This window comes from Typopeltis vanoorti, chromosome 8 (assembly GCF_054136105.1).
Source record: "Typopeltis vanoorti isolate ZY-2024b chromosome 8, IOZ_Tvanoo_1.0, whole genome shotgun sequence".
Classification (NCBI taxonomy): Eukaryota; Metazoa; Arthropoda; class Arachnida; order Uropygi; family Thelyphonidae; genus Typopeltis; species Typopeltis vanoorti.
The window spans coordinates 43,781,224-43,806,442 of record NC_143556.1 but is presented as its reverse complement, the minus strand read 5'-3'; the positions used below and the strand labels follow the sequence as shown (position 1 = coordinate 43,806,442).

Below are 25,219 nucleotides of genomic sequence, written 5' to 3'. Positions count from 1 at the left end.
CATAGAAGACTACAACAAAACTATCACCATCCCATATATTAAAGGCACATCTGAAAAGATATCTAAGGTGCTTAACAAGCACCAACTACGCACGTATTTAAACCTTTTGTGAAATTAGCAACTCTCATCCGTTCACCTAATGACAGAGTCACTCCTTTATCACATCCAGGAGTACGGATAGACAGGAAGAACTGTGGACATCCGCCTCAGTGAACACAAAAAATATATCCGCCACTTTCACTATAGCAAGTCGGATCTGGCACACCATGTTTTGGATATCCCTGCACACAGGATCAATTGGAAAAAAAAACAGAAGTACTGCACAGAAGCTTCTACAAGTCAAGTCAGAGAGGTTGTTCCTGGAATCAACAGAAGCCTTAAAACATACTCCAAACCTCAACAAGTATGGTTGTATAAATCTACCAAAGATTTGGGAGACAGTCATCCCAAGACCAAATTAATTTTTTTTTTCCTCAAAACTTTGGACTACTATTTTTCAAAATTTCAGACTATCCTTTTTTTTTTTTTTAAAACTAAGATGGCACCTAATTAGGACTTTAGTCTCGTGTTGCATGCTGCAATTACTTATACTAGTCCCGCTGTTACACGGAATTGTGGTTGTTTTGCTGTTGTAACAAACTTTGTGTGCTCTGAAGATGCTGGATATAATACCAGCAAAATATTAGCTTTTAAGTTAATAAATAGTTATTTTCTTATCAATCTGTGTTCGCATCAATACCATTAAAATCCAATTCAACAAATGAAAGTGGATGATAAGCAGCTAATAGTAATAGGTGACTAACCATTGATTGATTGAAAACAGAAAACGCATGTATAGTAAAGAGAATGAATGCCTTGAATTTCTTAGAGATAATTGCCTCTAACACAAGATATGATTGCTGAATTTAATAATAACATCTTATATAGTTAGAATAATCACCATGACATCACAAGGTGGTACAAATGATAATCAGGAGATAAGCTTTACTGAAAAAAGATATGTGGAACTATAGAGGAGAAGAAATCTATAACAAACCCAAGAAACACACTGATCACTTACAGTGGAAAATCAATTGAAGGAGATGAAAATCAGTAGTGTTTGGGACTTAATTTGAGATTAGTTGAATTTGCAATGTCAAACCATGTTCTTACAGCCCAAAGAATAAATAGAGTGGAGTGAAATGATTGAACTATAAAATTATGCAGAAGCTGCAGAGGAAGAGGCTATTACAAAGAAGGTGTAAAGAGAAGAGTTTTCAACTGCATATGAAGTATAATGGACAGGCCAGGAAAATGACTGTAGTGAGAAAGCAACATATGAAAAGAGATTGCCTGCAGCAATAAAATAAAAGCCTACAGAAATCTACAGTTACATGGCTAGTAAAAGAAAGGATAAGTATACAAGACGGGCTTTAATTGCTGGAGGTGGCAAAAGGGGAGACATTAGATGAAGATATAGTAGAATGTTCAGAAAGTATCATGTCAGTGTATTTGATGTTATCTGGTTGGAAGTTGCCACAAAGAAAATCAGGAAAAAAGAGGAGACAGGCAGTTTATAAATCTCAATGTTAATAAGGATGCGAAATGGATGAAATATCTCATGAATATTAAGCAAATGTGGGAAGTTGCTAACATTGCCCATGATTTCACAAACAGTACATTGCAAGAAAGATAAAAGTGCCACTTTGCAAGGAAGAATCAAGTCATTAATGAGAAATATACCAAGAGTCCGAATAATAAATCAAGTAGGGGTTAAATGGATGAATAACACTATTAAGCTTGAGCTGCAAAAAAAGAAACAATTGTGGAGGGAATTTAAGGAGAAAGGTGACCATTAGGCACAGGAACAGTATAAAGCTCAGGCCAGGATGGTAACAAGGGTGGTAAGAAAAGCAAAAGCAGATTACGAAAGAAAATTGGCCATGCAGGCTAAAGAGAATCCCAAACAGTTTTTTCAATATGTTGCAAGTAAAAGGAAAAATGCTCATGGTAGAATGATCTTAAAAAATGCTGAGGGTAGGGAGGTAACCGAATCAGTCGATATTGTGGAATTACTGAGTGAGCACTTTGCAAGAGTATATCATCCAGGTGGTGACATTGCAGAAATGAATAAACCAGCAGATTATATGGGAATTGTGATGAATGAAGTAGAGGTAACTAGTCTATTACAGAACCTCAATGTCAATACATCTGTGGGATTGGATGGTATACCAGCTCGTGTCACATGTGAAGCGGCTAAAGAATTGTCAGTGCCCTTGACCATTTTGTTTAATTTGAGCCTCGGGTCTGGGTCAGTCCCAAGGGGGTGGAAAGAGGGGAAAATAGTTCCGCTGCACAAAGGTGGTTCCAAGGCTGCTGTTGAAAATTATCGGCCAATCAGCATAACAGGGATCATTATCAAGGTCTTAGAGAAAATAGTCAAGAGGAAAATACAAGATTGGATAGAAGAAAATGGGATACTGTATCGGGGACAACATGGTTTTGTGAAGGGTAGGTCATGCCTCAGTAACTTGCTCACGTATTATAACACAGTGACGGCTGAACTGGATAAGGGTAATGGGTTTACAGTGATTCTACTGGACCTTGCTAAGGCCTTTGACAGGATACCACATGGAATTCTAATCAGTAAATTGCAGCATATGGGGATGGACATAGGGTTGGTGAGATGGATAGGAGGGTGGTTGACGGAGAGATATCAGAGAGTGGTTTACTCAGGAGTAGATTCCACAAGACGGCCTGTGACTAGTGGTGTGCCACAAGGATCTGTTCTTGGACCACTGCTGTTTAATTTGTTCATTAATGATATAGGAAAGGATCTGAGAGGAACAGTTCATTTGTTTGCGGATGATACGAAGTTGGGTAGGGCAATAGTGAATGCAGATGACGTCAAAATTTTGCAGGATGATTTGGATAGATTGGAGGTCTGGGCTAAGGAGAATGGATGTCAATTTAATATGGTAAAATGTAAGGTTATGCATTTTGGGGTGAAAAGATTGGCGGCAGTTTGCTGCATTGGTGGAACTGTGCTCCAGGAAATTGATGAGGCACGAGATTTAGGAGTGTTGGTGGATGAGGAATTGAAATTTAGGGGACACATTGCAAAAGTGGCCAAATCAGCTCATCAAATCACTTGGTTGCTGAAGAATACGTTGACAAGCAGAGACAAGCAGGTTATTGTTCCTCTGTATCGAGCCTTGATAAGACCCCATCTCGACTGCTGTGCCCAGATTTGGTCACCTAGGTTTCTTCTTGATGGGGAAGCGGTGGAGAGGATCCAGAGGCGAGTGACCAAGATGATAGCAGGTCTGTGGAATGAACCTTATGAGAACAGGTTGAGGATTTGTGGGTTGCAAAAATTGGTTGATAGGCAGAGGAGGGGAAATATGATTGAGACATTCAAATTACTGAAGGGTTTCTATAAAATTAATTCAGAAGATATTTTTGAGAACAGGGCTGGTTGTGGGAGGACTAGGGGACATCCATGGAAACTGGGCAAAAGTGTGGTTAGTAAAGGAATTAGAGCTGGGTTCTTTACTTTTAGAGTAGTGAATGAGTGGAATGCGCTCCCTGAGTCTGTGGTGGATACTGTGACAGTGAATGAGTTTAAGGCGAGGTATGATAGATACTGTATGAATGTTGAATAGTTGTGATGAATATGATTTGGGGCCTCCCTCGATGAGTCTAATGACTCCCTGGAGTTGCCCGTAATAATAGTAATAGTAATATTGGCCAGTTTTCTGTTTCAGGTGTGGTAGTGATGATGTTAGAGAGGCTAGTTAAAGATGTTTAAAAGTGATGAGAATAGGAATCTTACTAGACGACAGTACAGATCTGTTAAGAGGAGGTCTTGCTTCAATAACCCATTATAAAATTCAATGGAATAAATACAGTATATATTTTATCTTATTTATGTAGGGGTTCTCCTCCTTCCCTTAACCATCCCTTAAGACTGGTTGAGCCCTCTTAATGAGGGATTAAGTATGTATTTGATGACTATAAATCCATGTGTGTTGTGTGTGTGTGTGTGTGTGTGTGTGTGTGTGTGTGTGTGTGTGTGTGTGTGTGTGTGTGTGTGTGTGTGTTCACAGGCCGGCTTGCCTGTTCTGAGGGACAAAAAAACCCGAGTTTCTGGGTGAAAAAACCATCTACCTCCATATGAGACCAGATAGCTCAGCTTTAGTTAAAAGAGATAAAGGTTCAAGTCATGGACAGGAATCAAACCCAGAATAAGTATAGATGAAACTCAGTATAGATGAAGCCCTGATCAAAGGGCTTCATCTATACTGACTGAGCTACAGAGGCTCATATATATAAATAATTAATCACGTCTAATCAATCCTATATTTCATCTCAGTCACTGAGACAATGTCAAGGAAACAATGTTAAAATTGCTCAAAACAATAAGAGGAAAAAAATTAGACTGAAGACCTAAAGTCCTATGAGGGGTCACCCTCTGTGAGTGCCTTTGGCTAGTCTTAGCTGTTGGATGGGAGGCCTAAGAATTAAAGTTTCTCAAATCATGAGAAGTTTAATACAACCATATTTATTAAGATTAGCTAGGTTTTTTAAATCTTCTATTGATTTTAAAAAAAAGTCTTTCAAATTTGTATTTATTGTGGTGAAGCATAAGTAGTTTTAAAAGAAGATGGATAACATCAGTACAGCAATGTCGAACTTTTCAAGGAGCGGATATAGACTCGGACCATAGTTTAGTGATTGCAAACATCAAGATGAAATTAAAAAAGAAATATAAACCCAACATCAGAATAGAAAAGATACAGCACAAATAACTGAAGCAGAAATAGGAAGAAGGTACAGAACAGTGTATACAACTCTCCGTTTCCACCACTTAAATCCACTAACCACAACGAACTGCAACTACACCAACGGCATCTACTGCCCCCACCACCACTTTCACAGACAATGACAAACATCGATGCCCACGGCAGGATTCGAACCCACAACCTTTTGGCTGGAGAACGGATAAGCTAACCACTCAGTCAACCAGGCCGGCAAAGTTCAAATAGAGTTGAGAAAAAGCTGAGACAGCTGAATTTGAAGATGGTTCTGGGATGGGTAAGGAGAAAAAGAAATGGCTCACATCTAATAAGTGGTATCAGTGAAACTTGTTATAGATCCGGGTATAAGCTGCTATGGTTGTATACAAATGCTAGAAGTGTAAGAAACAAGTCAAATGAAATGGTTGCCTTAATTGAGTCTGTTCATCCAAGAATTGGTGGAATAAGTGAGAACATGGTTAGATGAAGATAACATCCTGATAGGAATAGAAATCGAAGGATATGTTTTTCATGAAGACAGACAGTGTAGAAAGACAGGAGGGTGCTGTTGATGGTGATAGAGGAGTTATGGTCATCCAAGTGGAGATATAAGGGGCAAATAATGGCAGCAGTTCTGAAGCAGTATGGTGTGAGGTAGAAGTGGACATAATGGAATATATTGTCGGATGTTTCTAGAGACCTGCTAATACAGAGTACAGTGAGAAGGAAATGTATAGGCAATTATCCTAGCAAATAAAGATATGATTATTATGGATGACTAATTATTTCAAATGGATTATTTCAATTTTTTTTTAAGTATCATATAGGTATCTTGATGTAACACATCATGTATTCACATAGCTCTAACATCTTTTGAAATAATTCAGTGTCAACATCTACTTTGTTGTGCTGTTCCTACACTGAGGATGGCATATTAGTTTCAAGCCAAAAAATCTGTAAATAAACTTTCATCGATTCTTTCTTTTGAATGTAACATTTCATTCTTTTGAATGTAACATTTATGTAGACCTCGAGTATGGTGGGAAGGATGAAAGAAAGTCTTATTATGAGTGAGTAGTAAGTATAATAGGGACTTGAATAAACCTGATATTAATAAGGCTTCAGGGATTGATTACATATCACTGCATGTTTTGAAAAATGTTACAGGAAGTTAACAAGCTTTGACATACTTTTAACATGATTCCTACACTGGAATAAGTTCCAAAGGAGTGGAAAGAGGACAAAATTGCTCTACTTAAAATAGGTGATAAGACTAACTTTTTGAATTCTAGAACAGTCTTTCTCTCTCTCTCTCTGTGCATATATGTGTCGGGATTCATGGTTAAAGTGCAAGAGAGGTTGGTAAGGACCGTAATTCAGAATTGGGTTGATGTCAGCAATATCTCTTTGATGGACATCATGGGTCTGCTTTTTAGATCATGTTTTAGCAATCTACTTATTATAACAAGGTGAAAAAAGCAAAGCCTCAGTAGTTTAGTCGGTATAAATGATGTCTTTTAGTTGGCAAGACTTGAGTTTGAATCCCATCAGTTATATGAAGAATTTTTATAAGAGTTTTTCAACTGAAGTTGAGTTAGCTGGTCTTCTTATGGATATAGATGAGTTTTCTTCCTCCTGCAAAACAGGCAAACCAGGTAGAAGAACACATGCAATTTAAAGCAACAGTAATGCACGTAGATTAACTGTACATCATAAACAGTATCAGGTTTCTAAGTGGTAAAGTCACTTGGCTGACACATGCCACTAGTAATTATGCTGGAATAGATGGGATTGAATAGTAGATTACTACAGTGAATTGGAAAATGATTGTGTAATAGATATGAGCAAGTTGTGTATGGGGGGGGAATAATATCCAATGCAATGTCATCAAAGATCAATATCATTGGGAAGTGAATCGGGTCAATAGTTCAGTTTTGTAAAGTGCAAGGTTTTAAAATTCAGGAAGCAAAGATAGAATACAGAGCATACATTTGGTGGGGGGATATCATAGAGGAGGTGGAGAAGATGAAGGATCTGGATGTGATGTGATTAAGGACATAAAATGATGCAGAAGACACTGATGTGTAGAAGTAAGGATGTTATGGTTCCATTTTAAAATAATTTGATCAAAACACATGTGAATTTGGTCACCTAGTTTTTAAAAGGAAGAAGAGAGAGATTGGAAAGAGTCCATAGATTGACTAAGGTGATTTATGGTTTCTGATATGAAGACAGATTGAGGAAATGTAATTTGCAGAGTCTAGTGGTTGATTGGCTGGTACGAAGTTATTATCACATTATTGCGATGAGGTTTTTCAAAGAATGAGGGAGATGGGATAGCCTCTTCCAGGGATAAGAGGCTATCCCTGGAAGCTATACAGGAGGATATCAGTGGGATAGGGAGTAGGTTTTATGTATAGAGAATGATAAGTGCAGAAATGGTAAATGCACTTCAGGCAAGGAACCACTAATGATGAGCCTTTTGACTGGAGGTATGATGATACTACTAATAATAAAATAACACTTCAAGAACATTGAACATCATATTAGGTTAACATAATGTGATAACAAACTCATTATAAGGATTTATAACAAAGAAAACAAACAGAAAGCCTGTGTCAAATGTTTTATGAAGATATTATAAAGTATTTATAAAATAACATACTGCATAAAATTAGTTAGCAATATATATAACATTAATTGTTTACATAATTAATGAAATATACAATTGCACTCACCATTATAAATCTGTTCAGAAAACTTGTTTACAAGATACTGCTTAATTTTTCGAACTTCCTGTAATATTAATTAAAAAAATAATAAAAATATGCATAAGTAATAGTAATAAAGTAGTACAGCAATGCCTCGATTGGTGCGCCTAATGCATTCCTTAAAACAGGCGCATTAATAGAAAACACACTAATCGAATATAATAACCTACGGGAAAAAGTATAATTCATTCCTCAAATTTCTTTTTTGAACTTTAATTTTTTTATAAAAGAATTAAGGTATGTCTCATGGCCTAGTTAAAGGATAACCATGAAGCTGAAAGACAATAAAACATATTCAGAATATAAATTTTATTATTCTACTTCTTAACAAAGAATTGAGTTAACGTAGTTTGGCAGGCATTTTGTTTCTTTTTTTCATACAGGTATGGCCCTATTGTCTTTTCTACTCTTCTGCAAATTTTACTGCTTCTCTCTTCATCAGGGTCAGCCTATAAGCATTGCTGCTTAAAAACTTCGATTGTACAAAAAATATTTTCAAATTGTTTCTGTGAAATCTCTTTTGGCTGACTATCAGTAGTTAAATTTTCTTCATATTCTTTGGGATCTTCCCGCTGTGCATCTAAATTTAGCAGGTCGGAATCATTCAATTCTTCAGAATGAGATTTAATTAACTCTTCGACGTTATCATTGAAGGGGAGAAAGAAATGAAGGACGTACGAATTGGTCGCCAACAAGCGAAATCACGTGCTTTATAGATAAAATTTCCCAACTGTTATACAAGCAAAATAGTTACCACTTTAAAAACTATAATGATCATAAAAGAGAAGTTAATTTTCCAACATGTAATAATAAACAACTCATCCCAGAAGACGGATTGATTACCCTATTATCGGAATGGATTCTCCTTTTTGTGACATGCGTAGAAGTATCAAAAGGTCTCGAATTTGTGGGAATACTATAGCAGACGATATAAATTTTGGCGATAAAAATTTGGAACATAGTATACATAGTGTACATGGAAGTAGTGTAGTATGCCATTAAAAATAACTTTGTAAAATGTTTTAAATCGGTAACTAAATTATTTCATTCTGGTGAGTGATTTTTTAAAATAGTTAGCTATAAAAATGTAAAGATATTAAATTTTTAAAATCTGTAACATTTATTTTTAAGATGTATATAGGCGCATTAAGCGAATTTTAGAGGAGCACTAATCGAATTTGGGTATCGAAAAAAAAGGATGCATTAATCGAAAACGCGCTAATCGGGGACGCATTAATCGAGGAATTACTGTATTTAAAATTTCGGAACATTTTTATTATAAGGTAAGCCTATACAGTGAGTCAAAGTATCCCAAGTCAAATTAATCACCTACTTAACTGATTCTTTGATCATTAAGCATTATTCTTGAATTGTCAACTAGAGACTGGCTAGCCATCATTACTCTTTTCTGTTGCAAATTTTCTGCTACTATTTAAAAATAATAAATGATTGCATCGATTCACTTTTAAAATGCTCTGCTTTTTTTTGTATTGTTGCTCTTACACAATACTACAATACCAAAATGATAAGTAGTGCATCATATTTCAAAATGTGATGCAGTAGCTAAAATTTCATTAGGTGTTGTTAAAATTTATCAAAATTAAAGCAATGTACAAAAGCAACCAAAATATTTTCAGAATTTATTATTATTATTATCCTAAGACCCCACTGAGTCAAAGACTCATGTAGGAGGTCCCTTTGTCATACACACACACAGCTCATCATACTGCACCTTAAACACATTCAAATTCTCTGCAGACACCACACTCTGAGGCAAGGAATTCCAAACATTCACAGCTCTGCATGCAAAAAACCTGCTTCTCACTCCCTTGTTCCAACTCTCCTTATACAATTTCAAGGAATGACCTTTTGTTCTCCTCTGATCTCCCACCATTTAAGGAAAAACCTCTTCAACACTGATCCTATAACAACTCCTTCCCAACGACTCTATCATATCACCCCCACTTCCTCCTATCCACTAGACTGTAAATTGCATCTTCTCAACCTTTCTTCATGTTCAACATTCCAGAGATCATAAACTATTTTGGTCAATCGTCTCTGGACCTTTTCAGCATCGCATCATTGTTTTCAAAGTCAGGTGAACAAATTTGTGCACAGTAGTCCATGTGTAGCCTAATCAGAGTCTTATACAATAGAAGAAGAATATCCTTACTTCTATAAGCCATGTCCTCCACATCATTCCCAGAATTAGTTGTGTTTCCTCACAATTTCGGTAATGTGTCCTCTAAATTTTAGATCATTATTCACCATCACCCCCAAATCTATTATTTCTTCCACCTCCAACAATATATCCCCACTAAGTGTAAATTCTACATCCCATCTTTGTTTCCCAAATATTAAAACCTTACATTTTGCAGCATTGAACTAGCATCCCCACATCCATGCCCATTCACACAATCTATTCAAGTCCTTAAGATCACAATATCTGCTCTATTCCTCATAGTTCACCTCAACTTTGCATCATCTGCAAACAACTGAATACCCATTCAAACCTTCTTCAATATCATTAACATACAGGATGTGTTAAACAGCAGTGTCCCAAAAACAGACCTCTGAGGCACATAGTGACTTTCTCCTTCCAGGATACTGCTCCCCTATACACAACTTGCTAATGCCTATCAGATAGCCAATCTCCAGTGCAATGACTAGTCTAATATCCAACATCTGCTCTAGTTTGATTATCAATTTATTATGCAGTACTCCATCAAAAGCCATTCCAAAATTAAGTATGCTACTGTGTATCCATCTCCTTTGTCCAATGAAGCTGTCACCTTATTGTAATAATTAAGTTTATTAAAAAAATATGACCCCCCCCCCTTTAACGAATCCATGGTGTTCAGCAAAGATAATACTATAGTTGTCAACCCAATTCTGGATCCTGGTTCTCAATCACCTCTCCAACACTTTAACTACAACTGACACACAGATAAGAATTTAATGATGCTTGGGTTCTGTCACCTCCCTTATGAAATGGCACGATCTTGTTGTATCATAAGGGAGGTAAACCATGAAGAACTTCACCTAGTGCAAAGACCCATATTAACCACGCTACCGACCAGGGCGTATATATACATCCAAGTTTCCATGGATACGAAGTGCATATTAAAATTGTAATACCATTGATATTACATTGAAATATATGATGGATACGAAGCGTATGAGTATTTAATCCATAATTGCCGGTAAGGTGGTTAAACAAATATGTCAAGACAGATGCCAATTCCCTGGCACATTCCTTTAAAATATGTGGTGATATATTATCAAGTCCCACAAAGTTATTAATATCAAGTTTGCTCAATTCCTCATATATCTCTTGCTCACTTACAGTCAGTCTCTCTGGCTTATCAATCAACTGCTTTCAAACTCTTCATAAAGTCACATTCACAAGAATGAAAGACCTTTATGATCTGCTCATTAAATATCTCAACTACTTGTATATCCTCTGCAGCAATTGTTCTTATAATATTTTCTCCGATCAATGTCATCCTTCCACAATCATTCTTTATTATTATCTTTTTTTTTTTTTTTGCTGGCTACATATCAAATGAATGCCCTAGGATTCTTTTTGGCTTTATTAACTAACTGCTGCTTCTACTTCACTTTTGCTACCCTCACCCTCCTTGCCTATTCTTTGTAATCCTCATGGAATTGATTATTACCACTCCTCTCATGTTGCTTCATTAATGCCTTTTTCCTCTATATAGCATGCTTAATCTCCTCATTCATCCATTTCACAACTACCTTATTTAATCTTATGACCTTTGAAATACATTTAGACATTGCTTCTACTAGACAGTTCTTGAATATCCTCAAAGTAGCACTGATCACATTTACCCTTTCCACATATACCCTTTCCTCACAGTCCTCACACTGCTGGCAATCACCCAGGTAATCATTTTATGGCCACTCTCTCACCAACTGGAGGGTAATTTCACACCTCATTTATAATAACATCCTCTGGTGAGATGATCAAATCCAAGACCTCAATCTTCATGTGCCCTCTGTTACATACTGCCTGAGGTAGTTATCCCTCAAAAACTCAAGAAACTCATTTTTTTTTTTTTACTTCCAATTGTTATCTCATCCTCAAAGTCTATACTGCCATAATTAAAATCACCCATAATGATCACCCTTTTCTTATTTGCTTGGCTAATATGATTATACATTTCATGGTCACTACCACCACATTACCAGGTCTATAACAACAACATCCGACTAAGTATTTCATTCTATTCATCTCTCTCTCACACCATACTGCCTCAAAACCACTGACATTATTTTCCTCTTTGATCTCTACCTTGTATGGACATCACTCTTTCTCTATCATCAATAGCACTCCCCTCCCTTTTTACCCTTTCTATCCTCACAAAACACATCATACCCTTTCATCTCTATTCCTGTCAGGATGTTATCCACATCCAACCATGTCTCACTTATTCCAACAGTTTTTGGCTGAACAGACTCAATCAATGCAACCATTTCATTTCCCTTGTTTCTTACACTTCTAGCATTAGTATACAAACACAGCAGCTTATTATTATTATTATTATTATTATTCAGGCCTCCATGGAGACAAAAGACTCATCGTGGGAGGCCTTTCTTAGGAAACACAAAGTCTATCACACCACTCCTTGAACTCATTGGCCGTTCTTGCTCTAACCACTCTCTCAGGCAATCCATTGCATGGTTCAACTCCCGATGCAAAGAAACCACTCTCTCAGGCAATCCATTCCACGGTTCAACTCCCGATGCAAAGAAACCACTCCTCACCCTCTTGCTCACAGCTTCCAGGGATGGACCCTTGTCATCGCTCCTTCCCGCCATTCCACCAAGCGAAAGAACTCCCAACATCTGCACTGTAACTGCCTCTCAACAGTTTAAAAGTCTCGATCATATCACCTCTCCTTCTTCTATCCACCAAACTCTGCAGTCCACATTCTCTCAGTCAATCCTTGTAACTGACATTGTACAGTCCTGAAACCGTCTTTGTTATCTGCCTCTGTATCCTTTCCATAGTTAATTTATCCCCTTCAAATCCTGGGGACCAAATTTGAGAACAATAGTCTAAGTGTGGTCTGATCAGGGTCTTATACAATGGAATGATAACTCTTTTATCTCTGCAGGACAGCATCCGTCTCAGTATTGCAGCAATCCTCTGGTCACTTTATTATAAAAGACAATCATGTTACTAAAGCAAGAGTGCCCCTTAGCAAATCCATGTTGATTCTCAGATAACATTACCCTCATCTGCCCAATGCTGTATATAGTCCCTCATTAATTTATCCAAGACCTTAACAACTTAATGACACACAAACAGGCCTATAATTAGACACTTCTAGTCTGCTACCCCTTGTGCAGTGGCACTATCTTACCTTCCTTCCATTCCTTGGGTACCTTTCCTGCAGCCAGACTTTTATTGAAGAGCCAGGTCAACGGAGCTGTCAGGTCTTTAGCACATTCTCCCAAAACCTGTGGTGAAATACCATCCAGTCCCTACAGCTTTAGTGATATCCAGAGTACTCAGTATTTGGAATACGCTCTCTTGCACTTCTGAACCCTGAACCTGTCCTATCCCTGTAGTATTAAAACCTTCTTCTCCACGATGAAATACTGCAATAAAGTGCTCATTGAACAATTCCACTATGTCCTCTGCATCAGTCACTCTTTTCCCATTTTTATCCCAAAATGTCATTCTTCCACAATAATTTCTCCTCCTACTGGCCACATAGCTAACAAATTCCCTAGGATTTTCTTTGGATCTTAGTGCCAATCTCTTCTCATATTCCAGTTTTGCCTTATTATTCCTGGATCTACAGCTAGTTCCACTCATACCACTTATTTGATGTGACTTCTACATACTTTACTCAAGCCATTTCTTTTTCTCCCTATTCATCTTAAGTATCTCTTAGTGCATCTGCATCTCTTAGTGCATCTTTTTGTGTGTTTTTGGTGTGTTATAATTTATAATTTCATAAAATACGTTGCAAGTAAGTATGGCTCCAGTACGAAGGAAAATGGCGGCCAGTAATGATGGTTCGCCATCTTTATCAAAGAACGGTAGTATAAAAGGGATGATTCAGTGTACTAGCTGCGAAATGTACGCTTTGCGGAGTGCGGTCGGAGTGTGGTTAGATGATAATAAAGGAGTGAATGTGTGTAGAAAATGTACGGAGAATGAGAAATTGAAGAGTATTTCGGATCGTGAGTGTGATATTTTTGTCAATCTTCAGAATGAAGAAAATAGGGATATGACAAGAAACGGCGAGGTTGTACCAGAGAATCGTGAGAGTGTGAAATATAGAAAGTGTGAATGATAGTATTAATGGTTTTACTGAGAATAAAAAAGATGAGATAGATGCAATGAGTGAGATCACGTTGTTGAATGGTGCAATACAAAGGGCAAAACAGCAGCTAGAGCGTATGAGCAAAAGTTGACTGAATGAACCAATAATAAAAAGTATGACAGGAAAAATAAACATGAGTGTGAACATGAACAAAATGAAGGATAGAGTGCTGTATGGAGACTCATTAGTATGAGATGTGATAGTAGAGGATTTGACAAAATTGTACCAACCTAGTGCGACCATAAAGGCAACTAAGTCTATTAGAGAGCAAAAGGAAAGGGTGAAAGAAATGATTGTTGTGGCAAGAGAGTTAGAATGATTAGTCTTTTGCCACGGTATGACAGTGAAATGTTTAAAAGGAGGGCCATAATTGCGAATGACTTTATGCGTGGGTTATGTATGACGAGTGGTGTGGAATTTGTGGACATGTGGAGTGAGTTTGATGAGCGAAAGGATCTATATAAGATGGATGGCTTGCATTTGAATGGTTACGGTGTAAGAAGACTTGAGAAAGTGTTGCTGAATGTGGTGGATGTGCAAATTCAGGGAAACTAGATTTATTAAGGGGGGGGGAGAGTAGATATACAGTCCTTAGGGAGGCAGTTGAATGTAAGAATGAATATAATATGCCCGAGCAAATAAGGACAACAAATCAGAGTGGGATAGTTAATATGAGGCATCAAGGTAGGGTTGGGGCTAATGGGGGTCTTAAGTTCATGTACACTAATGCTAGGAGTATTAGGAACAAGAAGGAAGAGTTTTTGGCCATGGTTGGCACTTCCAGACCACAGGTTATTGGTATTAGTGAAACATGGCTGACTGTAGATGATATAGCTAGTGGGATTGAATGTGATGGGTATAGTGTGTTCAGGAATGACAGGGTGAATAAAATGGGGGGAGGAGTATTGTTGATGATAGCTGATGAACTGCAGCCAAGGAGAATAGAAGTTGAATTGCAGGATAGAGAAAAGAGCACATTTGAGACCATTTGGTGTGAGATTGTGGCTAGCAGAACTAAATATACAATTGGGTGCTGCTATAGACCAGGTGATGGAAAAGATGGCGGTGACAGTATGCACAAGCAAATAGAAGAAATGAGTGGAAGGAGGGTGATTATTATGGGAGATTTCAACTATGGTCGCATTGAATGGAGTGGGGAGAGGACACACGGGAGAAAGGAATTGGATTCTATGCGGTTATTAAGGGATAACTATCTGAGACAGCATGTAAGGGAAAATACTAGGGGTCAGAGAGTGCTTGACCTAGTAATTACATCTGAGGATTTGGCTGTAACAAATATGACCACATTGCCACCAATCGGTGAGAGTGATCATAGGGTCTTGACTTGGGAGGTGGCTAAAGGTGTAGAATTTTCAATTAAGACAGGGTACATGTGGAATTATCGGGCTGGAAAGTATGACAAGCTTAGGAGTTTGATTGGTTCAGTGCCATGGCATGTACAACTGCGAGGACTAGAAGTCGATAGTGCATGGGAGGTAGTTAAGAAGTGTTTGCATGAAGCAATGGCTGACTGTATACCTAGAGTCCGAATAATAAATCAAGTAGGGGTTAAATGGATGAATAACACCATTAAGCCTGAGCTGCAAAAAAAGAAACAACTATGGAGGGAATTTAAGGAGAAAGGTGACCGGCAGGCACACGAACGGTATAAAGCGCAGGCCAGAAGGGTAACGAGTGTGGTAAGAAAACCAAAAAAGGATTACGAAAGAACATTGGCCATGCAGGCTAAAGAGAATCCTAAACAGTTTTTTAGATATGTAGCAAGTAAAAGGAAAAATGTACATGGCAGAATAATTTTAAAGAATGCCGATGGTAGGGAGGTAACTGAATCAGTTGATATAGTTGAGTTACTAAGTGAGCACTTTGCAAAAATATATCATCCAGGTGGTGACATTGCAGAAACGAATGTACCAGTAGATTATACGGGAATTGTGGTGAATGAAGTGGAGGTGAGTTGTCTATTGCATAACCTCAATGTCAATACATCTGTGGGATTGGATGGTATACCAGCAAGTGTTGTACGAGAAGCAGCTAAAGAATTGTCAGTACCCTTGACCATTTTGTTTAATTGAGTCTCGGGTCTGGGTTAGTCCCGAGGGGGTGGAAAGAGGGGAAAATAGTTCCACTGCATTAAGGTGGTTCCAAGACTGCTGTTGTAAATTACCGACCAATTAGCATATCAGGAATCATTGTCAAGGTCTTAGAGAAATTAGTCAAGAAAAGAATACAGGATTGGATAGATGAAAATGGGATATTGTATGGGGGACAACATGGTTTTGTGAAGGGTAGATCATGCCTCAGTAACTTGCTCACGTTTTATAACACAGTGACGGCTGAACTGGATAGGGGTAATGGGTTTACAATAATACTACTGGACCTTGCCAAGGCTTTTGATAGGATACCACATAGAACCCTAATCAGTAAACTGGAAGCAGATGGGGATAGATATAGGGTTGGTGAGATGGATAGGAGGGTGGTTGAAGGAGAGATACCAGAGTGGTTTATTCAGGAGTGGAGTCTAAAAGACGGCCTGTGACTAGTGGAGTGCCACAGGGCTCTGTTCTTGGACCACTGCTTTTCAATTTGTTCATCAATGATATAGGAAAGGATTTGAGAGGAAGTGTTCACTTGTTTGCTGATGATGCAAAGTTGGGTAGAGCAATTATGAGTGCACAGGATGTCAAAATTTTACAGGATGATTTGGATAGTTTGGAGGACTGGGCTAAGAAAAATGGATGTCAATTTAATGTGCCAAAGTGTAAGGTTATGCACTTTGGGGCGAAAAGAATAGCAGCAGTATATCGCATTGGTGGAACCGTACTCCAGGAGATTGATGAGGCCAGGGATTTGGGAGTGTTGGTGGATAGGGAATTGAAGCCAAGTGACTAAAACAACTCACCAAATCACTTGGCTTCTGAAAAATACTTTAACATGCAGAGACAAACAAGTTGTTGTTCCTCTGTATCGAGCCCTGATAAGACCCCATCTGGACTACTGTGCCCAGTTATTGGCACCAGGGTTTCTTCATGATGGGGAGGAAGTGGAAAGGATCCAGAGACGAGTGACCAAGATGATAGCATGTCTGTGGAATGAACCTTATGATAATAGGTTGAAGATTTGTGGGTTGCAGAAATTGGTCGATAGGTGAAGGAGGGGTGATATGATTGAGACATTCAAATTACTGAAGGGTTTCTATAAGATTGATCCAGAAGATATTTTTGAAAATATGACTGGTGGTGGGAGGACTAGGGGCCATGAATGGAATCTGGGCAAGAGCATGGTTGACAAGAGTGTTAGAGCTAGGTTTTTTACTTGGAGAGTAGTGAATGAGTGGAATAAGCTTCCAGAGTCTGTTGTGGGTGCTACGACTATGAATGAGTTCAAGGCAAGGTATGATAGATACTGTGTGAATGTCGAATAGTTGTTCTTGACATGATGTTAGGGCCTCCCTCGATGAGTCTGTCGACTCCTTGTTGCCTGGAACAATAATAACAATAATAATAATAATAACTTTCTTCAAATCCAACTCTTTTCCCTTAAGTATGGCCCTGATTGATAGTAAAAAACACTTTTAATGAACATCGATGTCCCAGTGAGATTTGAATATATTACCTACAGTTTTCTTGATAGCAAGAATAACACATTCAGCTTCAAAAAAATATTTAAAAAAAATTAAACATGGTTCTATCTCCAGAGGAGAATCTTGTTATTTAATCCAGTTCTTTTCATAAAAAGATGTACAAGTCCAGAAAATATAATACAAATATTTGGAACTCCCATTCCTTTGGAAATGACAGACCTACAAGTTAAATCAGATAAAACTCAACTTCAATGTGCACATGAACTTCTTTTGTGCAAAAGTTAACAGAGCTACTGCAGAGCTTTATTCTTTACTAAACGGAAACAGTTTCCTGAATGTAAGTAACAAGATCTTACTTTATAAAGTTCTGATTTAGTATATGCTTCATCAGCCCAGGGATACATATCAGATCAAAACATTCACAAACTACATATTATATTATACAAAACAAATGCTTTTTTGCACATAGCACCCAATGGTGCTTGGCTTATTAGAAATAATCAACTGCAGTGCAAAGCACAAATCTAGGACTTAAATTCAAACATCTGGAAAATTCTTAGATGTTGATATTCATCCTAATCAACTACCAACCTCATGAGATTTGCAAATATGGAAGACCCAAATGAATCCTCATCGATCAAACACTGCCTATGATAAACTCACAAGGAGTGGGACACGTGTCTAACCTCTCCTCTCTCAGTACCACCAACATAGATGAAGGGATAAAGAGTCTAGGACTCTTTATCCCTTCATCTATGTTGACATTATAGTAATGTTTGTCTTTGAATTTTCTTCCTAGGAATAAAGCAGTACTGCATAGTGGTAGTTTTTGCTTGTTGATCACCCAGACTTCTTGGAGAGGTACTTCCCCAAGTTAACAATACTTCAATAAAGGTTGAAACCAGTCTTGGATAGTAACAAGCATTTGACAAAGTCCAGCAGCCATTTGTTCCACATCCTCCAGCACACTCGGGCAAGGAAAAGGCTATTATCCATCATTAAAGATGTTTGTCCTAACACAAATGCCTGCATCCTAGTCAATGGGTTCCTGTTAGACCTGGTTAAAATTCAAAAAGGGGTCAAGATTATTCTCTTAGTTCTTTTCTTTTTGCATTGGTTCTGGAATTTTTCTTTACAAGAAGTTGAAAATTCATATTCAACAATTCAACTTCAGTCCACTGTCCACCATCACTCAAGATGCTAAATCTCATCCACTTCCTGAAGTACAGCTATACCAATAGAGTACTCCCATTCAGAGATATGTAACTTTATATCTCTGTATTTCAAAATGTAACATCTCACACTTATTAATTAAAACTGCAATCCCACATTTGTCCAAGCTAAAAGACTATTCAAATCTTCCTGTAGAGAATTAACATCAGCACTACTCCTGATAATTCTTCCTAACTTTGCATTATTGGCAAATATTTGAAGATTCCCAGTCAATCCACATGAAATATCATTACCAAACAAGTTAAAAAGTAGGGGGGGGGGCCCAAGAACAGAATCCTGAAGTACACCACTGGTCACCTTTCTTTTCTGAGACACAGCACCATTATACACAAAATGCTAGTATCATTCAGAGAGCCAATTTCTGATCCAACTAACCAATATACTATCTATTCCTATCTTCTGCAGCTTGTTACACCAACTTATCATGTAGTAATCTATCGAATGCTTTTGCAAAGTCCAAGAATATTACTTTATATGATTCTCCCTTATCCAACACATTCATCATGTTATCATAAAACATAAGCAGGTTAGTAACACAAGACCTATGCTTCACAGACCCATGCTGACCATCATAGAGAATCCTATGTTCATGAACCCAATCCTGTCTTCTATTTCTAACCAATTTGATCACAACTGCAGATATACAGACTGATCTATAATTGGAAACTTCTGTTCTCGAACCATGCTGGAGAGGTATTATTTTGCCTTCTTTCCACATCTTAGGATATCCACTGCAAGATTCTCACTAAATAACATGGACATGGCTAACTCTTTTGCACATTCTTTAAAAATAAATAGTAGTAGTATGTATTCCATTCCCACAGCCTTATTAGCATCTAATCAGAGCAACACTTAATACATCTCCAATTCTTTCACCTTTCTTCTTCTTCTTCATGTAGCTTCCTCAGTGAGAAGGTGCAGCACCATGTCCTTCCAGTTCTCTCTGTTGGTGGCTTTCCTTTTTGTTTCTGCATAGCCATGTGATCCTGTCCATGATCTTATATCTTCAAGCCATGTCCTTCATTTTTTTGCCTCTTGTTCCTTTTCCCATAATTTTTCCTTCTAAAACTGTTAGTATCCTCTGTCCTGTTGAAACTTTCAGTACATGTCCTGCCAATCTCATCTTTCTCTGGATCATTTCCTGTAATAAAGATCTCTGTGTTCTCATTCTTTGTAGGCCATCTGTATTTGTCACATGTTCTGTCCATGAGATTTTCCGAGCTCTCCTATACCACCACATTTCAAAGGCCATTATCTGTTGCCTTACTCTCTTCTTGAATATCCAGGTCTCACTTCCATATGTGAAAACTGGCCATACTAATGTTCTTCTCATTCTTTTCTTTGTCTCAATACTCATAGAACTTCTGAGCAGATCTTTATTTTTCCAGAATGCATCTTTAGCTATGGCTGTTCTTATTTTTATTTCTTTATCTTGCTTTCCATCTGCAGTAAAGTAGGTGCTTAAATATTTGTATTCTGTTGTATGTTCAATTTTCATATTGTTTATGAATATTTCTAGCTTGGATCTCTTTTCTTTTAAGATTTTCATAAATTTAGTCTTTTTTGCACTTATATATAATCCAAATTCTTTACCTTCTTCAATTAGTAGCTGTGGTAGTTTGATTAATTTGTTTCTGTTTTCTGCTATTAGAATGGTATCATCAGCATATCTAAGATTGTTGTATTTTATACCATTGATACTAATTCCTATTTTTTGTTTTTCAATCTTTTTCATCACTGTCTCACTATAGACATTAAATAGATTTCGTGAAAGGATACAACCTTGTCTAACTCCTCTTTTCATTTTCACTACAGAAGTCTCATAGTTAAACAGCTGCATTTTCTATTTGGTGTAAATCATTTCTATAATCTTGTACATGATCGCCTAAGTCTAATTTATCTAATATATTGAACATTTTATTATGTTTTACCCAGTCAAAAGCCTTCTGAAAGTCTATGAAGCATATATAAATGTTCCTATTTCTTTCAAGTGATCTTTCTATTAGTATTTTTAGTTCCAGGATAGCATTAATGATTCCCATTCCTCCTCTGAAGCCTTTCTGTTCACCGAGTAAGGCTCTTTCAATTTGTTTGTTAACAATGGTTAAAATAATTTTAGATACATGGGACATTAGGCTCACAGTTTTGTAATCCTTGCAATTTTGTGCATTATTTTTCTTTGGAATTGGTATGCAAATAGATGTTGTAAAAACTTCAGGTAATTCTGTTATGTTGAATTGTTTTCTTGACAATTATTCATAAGACTATTACACTTTTTTTATAATCTTTGTCAAGTAGCTTTATTTTATCCTCCTATATGTTTCACCAATCTTTTTCTATTGGCATCCTCAGGGAATACAAACTAGTAAGCTAAAATGAAGGTTGCAACTAGGTTATAACTGTTGGTTCTAATTCATACAAAAAATTGGTATTGTGCGTGACAATGTGTGTGTCTCGTTAACGTGATTTATTCGTTATGGCTCATTACGTAATTGTTATGAAAGTCCATTTCTTTGATGTTTAATGATCTGATAAAAGTTTTCCAAATTTCTGGTAAAATTAGACCTTGATTCTTGTTTAGGTTTTCAGTTTTACGGGCGACTGTAGCTGCTTCTTTAAAGGTTCTTGAATGGTAGTTATCTTTTATGTATGGCATAAGGCTCTTATCCCACTGAATGTGATGGTTAGTAGAGGCAAAGTGGCATGAAAGGCCTGAAATGTCTTGTCTGTTATTTCTGACATATCCTATGTGTTCTTTCTTTCTCGTTTCAAAGCTTCTAGAGGTCTGACCTACGTAACTAATACCACATGAGCAAGGTATATTATATACTCCAGAGTACTTGTAGAATGGGTGAGGATCTTTCTTTCGGTGATCTTAAAAATTTCCGAATAGTGTTGATTGGTTTGAATGCCACTCTGATCTTATGTGGTTTTAAAAGGTTAGCTAATTTTTTGGAAAGGTTGCTGACAAAAGGAATCGTAATTGTACTGATGTATTGGACGTCATCACGTTGTCGATGTGGTATATCAGTAAAGAGAATCTTGTTATAGAGTCTTTTTGGGTAACCATTTAAAGAAAGTTCTCTGGATATTGTGGTTAATTCCATTAGTAGGTCATCCTTGTCTGTCGTATACTGTATAGCTCTTTTCTTGAGACTATGGATAACGCTAAGTTTCTGAGCTATGTGATGAGCTGAGTTGAAATGGAGGTAACGTCCAATATTTGTAGGTTTTCTGTGTACAGATAGGTTGATACTATTATTGGATTGTTTCTTTATTAAAATGTCAAGGAATGGCAGTTTTTTATCTTTTTCCATTTCTAATGTGAATTTGATGGTATTGTGGAAACTATTGATTCGGTTGAGGTAATTCATTAGTTCTTCTTTCGTATGATCCCAAGTGATAAAGATGTCATCTACATATCTGTACCAAATTTTCGGTTTTGGAATGATCTCGGTTAAGATTTTTTTCTCTAGATCTTCCATGAATAGTGTTGGCAGCTATGGGTAGCCCCCTATCACAAGGAGGTGATAGGGGGCTACCCATAGCTAATCCAGTGAGTTGTTTGTAGATCGTTTTTTGCCAAATAAAATAGTTAGAAGTTAAACATTGATTGAACAAAGTAGTGATGTTTTTGGGAACAAGTTGTCTGAGATGTTGATGACTTCAACCACTGGAATGTTAGTAAACAGAGATGTAATGTTCAGGCTTGCTAGTATATCCTCTTCAAAAATAGGGATGTTTTTTATTTTATCTATAAAATGTTTTGAGTTTTTAATATAAGTATCCGAGACGTGAATGTGTTGTAAAATCTTCGCAAGATACTTGGACAGTTGGTAAGTGGGAGAATAGATTCCATCAACTATTGGACGTAATGGTATACCTTCTTTATGAATTTTTGGAAGGCATACAATCTAGGAGTAAGTGGGTGCATAGATTTTAGTTTTTTTATAATTTCTATAGGCCAGTTATTCATTCCACGTAATAATTCATTGGTGTCATTATGGTTTTTTGTGGTAGGATCTCTACTGAGGACTTCATATACAGACCTGTCAGATAATAGATTTTTAATTTTTTCTTCATAATCTTTAGTATTTAATATAACTGTATTATTACCTTTGTCGACTTTGAGTATGATGATATCTTTATTATTCCTTAATTTGAGAAGCATTCTTCTTTCCATTTGGTTAGAGTTGGTGTTAGGAGATCTTAACTGAGCTGAAAGCATTATGCTGCTTTTTAATCGTAAGTCATTAGCTATTGGAACTGGTAGTAATGAGAAGGCTTTTTCTAAGTTGCAGATGAACTCTATTTTAGGAATGACAGTAGGTTTTAAAGCAAAATTGAATCCTTTTTTGAGGATAGAGATCTCAGGTTTACTTAAAACGTGTTTAGATAGGTTAATTATCACTTGGTTATCTGGTAGAGACAATTTGCAGTTGCTATGATTATCATACAGTATATTGACTTTATCAATTTGTGTCTTTTTTCTGTGATTAAATGTTTTGGTAAAACTGTTGCTAATCATATTGTCTAATGGTTGCCATGTCTCAGCATCAAGATTATTAGAGATATCTGTGAATAAATTATAGCACTGTGAGTCTATTTTGCTAAGCATGAATCTCGTATGGCGAATTCTTTCTCTAAGAAGAGCATACGAAGTTCGTTGGTAAATCAAGTTGGCTTGTCTAGTTTTATAATATTGTTTCAAACGAAGAAATTTTGGGATCACGCTATTGTCTCTACATATTTTTAAAAAAGTCAGATGGTTTAAATACCTAGTTTTTTCGCATTTTAAACCTTCGAGATTGCGTACCTTTTGTTTGGTGAACTCGTTGATCCTGTTCATTATGTTGAATTGTTTTCTTGACAATTATTCATAAGACTATTACACTTTTTTTATAATCTTTGTCAAGTAGCTTTATTTTATCCTCCTACATGTTTCGCCAATCTTTTTCTATTGGCATCCTCAGGGAATACAAACTAGTAAGCTAAAATGAAGGTTACAGACTAGGTTATAACTGTTGGTTCTAATTCATACAAAAAATTGGTATTGTGCGTGATAATGTGCGTGTCTCGTTAACGTGATTTATTCGTTATGGCTCATTATGTAATTGTTAGGAAAGTTCATTTCTTTGATGTTTAATGATCTGATAAAAGTTTTCCAAATTTCTGGTAAAATTAGACCTTGATTCTTGTTTAGGTTTTCAGTTTTACGGGCGACTGTAGCTGCTTCTTTAAAGGTTCTTGAATGGTAGTTATCTTCTATGTATGGCATAAGGCTCTTATCCCACTATTGGCAAAAAATGATCTACAAACAACTCACTGGATTAGCTATGGGTAGCCCCCTATCACCTCCTTGTGCTGACTTATTCATGGAAGATCTAGAGAAAAAAATCTTAACCGAGATCATTCCAAAACCGAAAATTTGGTACAGATATGTAGATGACATCTTTATCATTTGGGATCATACGAAAGAAGAACTAATGAATTACCTCAACCAAATCAATAGTTTCCACAATACCATCAAATTCACATTAGAAATGGAAAAAGATAAAAAACTGCCATTCCTTGACATTTTAATAAAGAAACAATCCAATAATAGTATCAACCTATCTGTATACAGAAAACCTACAAATACTGGACGTTACCTCCATTTCAACTCAGCTCATCACATAGCTCTTTGGGCTTAGTATTGTTTGTTATTTGTGTATATGTTACATTAATTGTTTTTGTAATCCCTGTAGATGTCCTAGTCACTAGGACGAAATATAGGAAGTATTAAATTCTATTTTAATTCTTTTTGAGTGTTGTAAAAAATCCATTAAGCCTCCAACATGATGTCCTCACAGCACTTAAGCCTCTACACACGTATACCGTTCAAGAACCTTTAAAGAAGCAGCTACAGTCGCCCGTAAAACTGAAAACCTAAACAAGAATCAAGGTCTAATTTTACCAGAAATTTGGAAAACTTTTATCAGATCATTAAACATCAAAGAAATGAACTTTCATAACAATTACGTAATGAGCCATAATGAATAAATCACGTTAACGAGACACGCACATTGTCACGCACAATACCAATTTTTTGTATGAATTATATAACCTAATCTGTAACCTTCATTTTAGCTTACTAGTTTGTATTCCCTGAGGATGCCAATAGAAAAAGATTGGCAAAACATGTAGGAGGATAAAATAAAGCTACTTGACAAAGATTATAAAAAAAGTGTAATAGTCTTCAGGTAATTCTATTGTTTTATAGATGTCCTGAATGGATTCCACTAAATAGTTGTTATTATTGCCAGTCAAAGCTTTCAGCACTCAGCCAGGTTATTATCACACCCAGGGGATTTATTATTAAGAAGATTCTTAATTACATGTTCTATCTCCTTTCTTGTTGGTAGAGTGGTATCTGTTGTTACGTTTAACTTAAGGTGTCATGAATCATCTAACATGTTACCATTATCATCA

General features: G+C 36.7%; 1 protein-coding gene across 4 annotated transcripts in view; it reads right to left on the bottom strand.

The window, feature by feature from the left end:
- The window catches only part of Ass (argininosuccinate synthase), a 271,035-nt gene that overhangs the window by 31,712 nt on the left and 214,104 nt on the right, over positions 1-25,219 (bottom strand). For all 4 annotated transcript variants that reach the window (XM_090396642.1, XM_090396641.1, XM_090396645.1 and 1 more), the window contains exon 11: positions 7,517-7,574. In XM_090396642.1, coding sequence (XP_090252768.1) covers positions 7,517-7,574 — 58 coding nt within the window. The remainder of the gene's footprint in view (positions 1-7,516; positions 7,575-25,219) is intronic.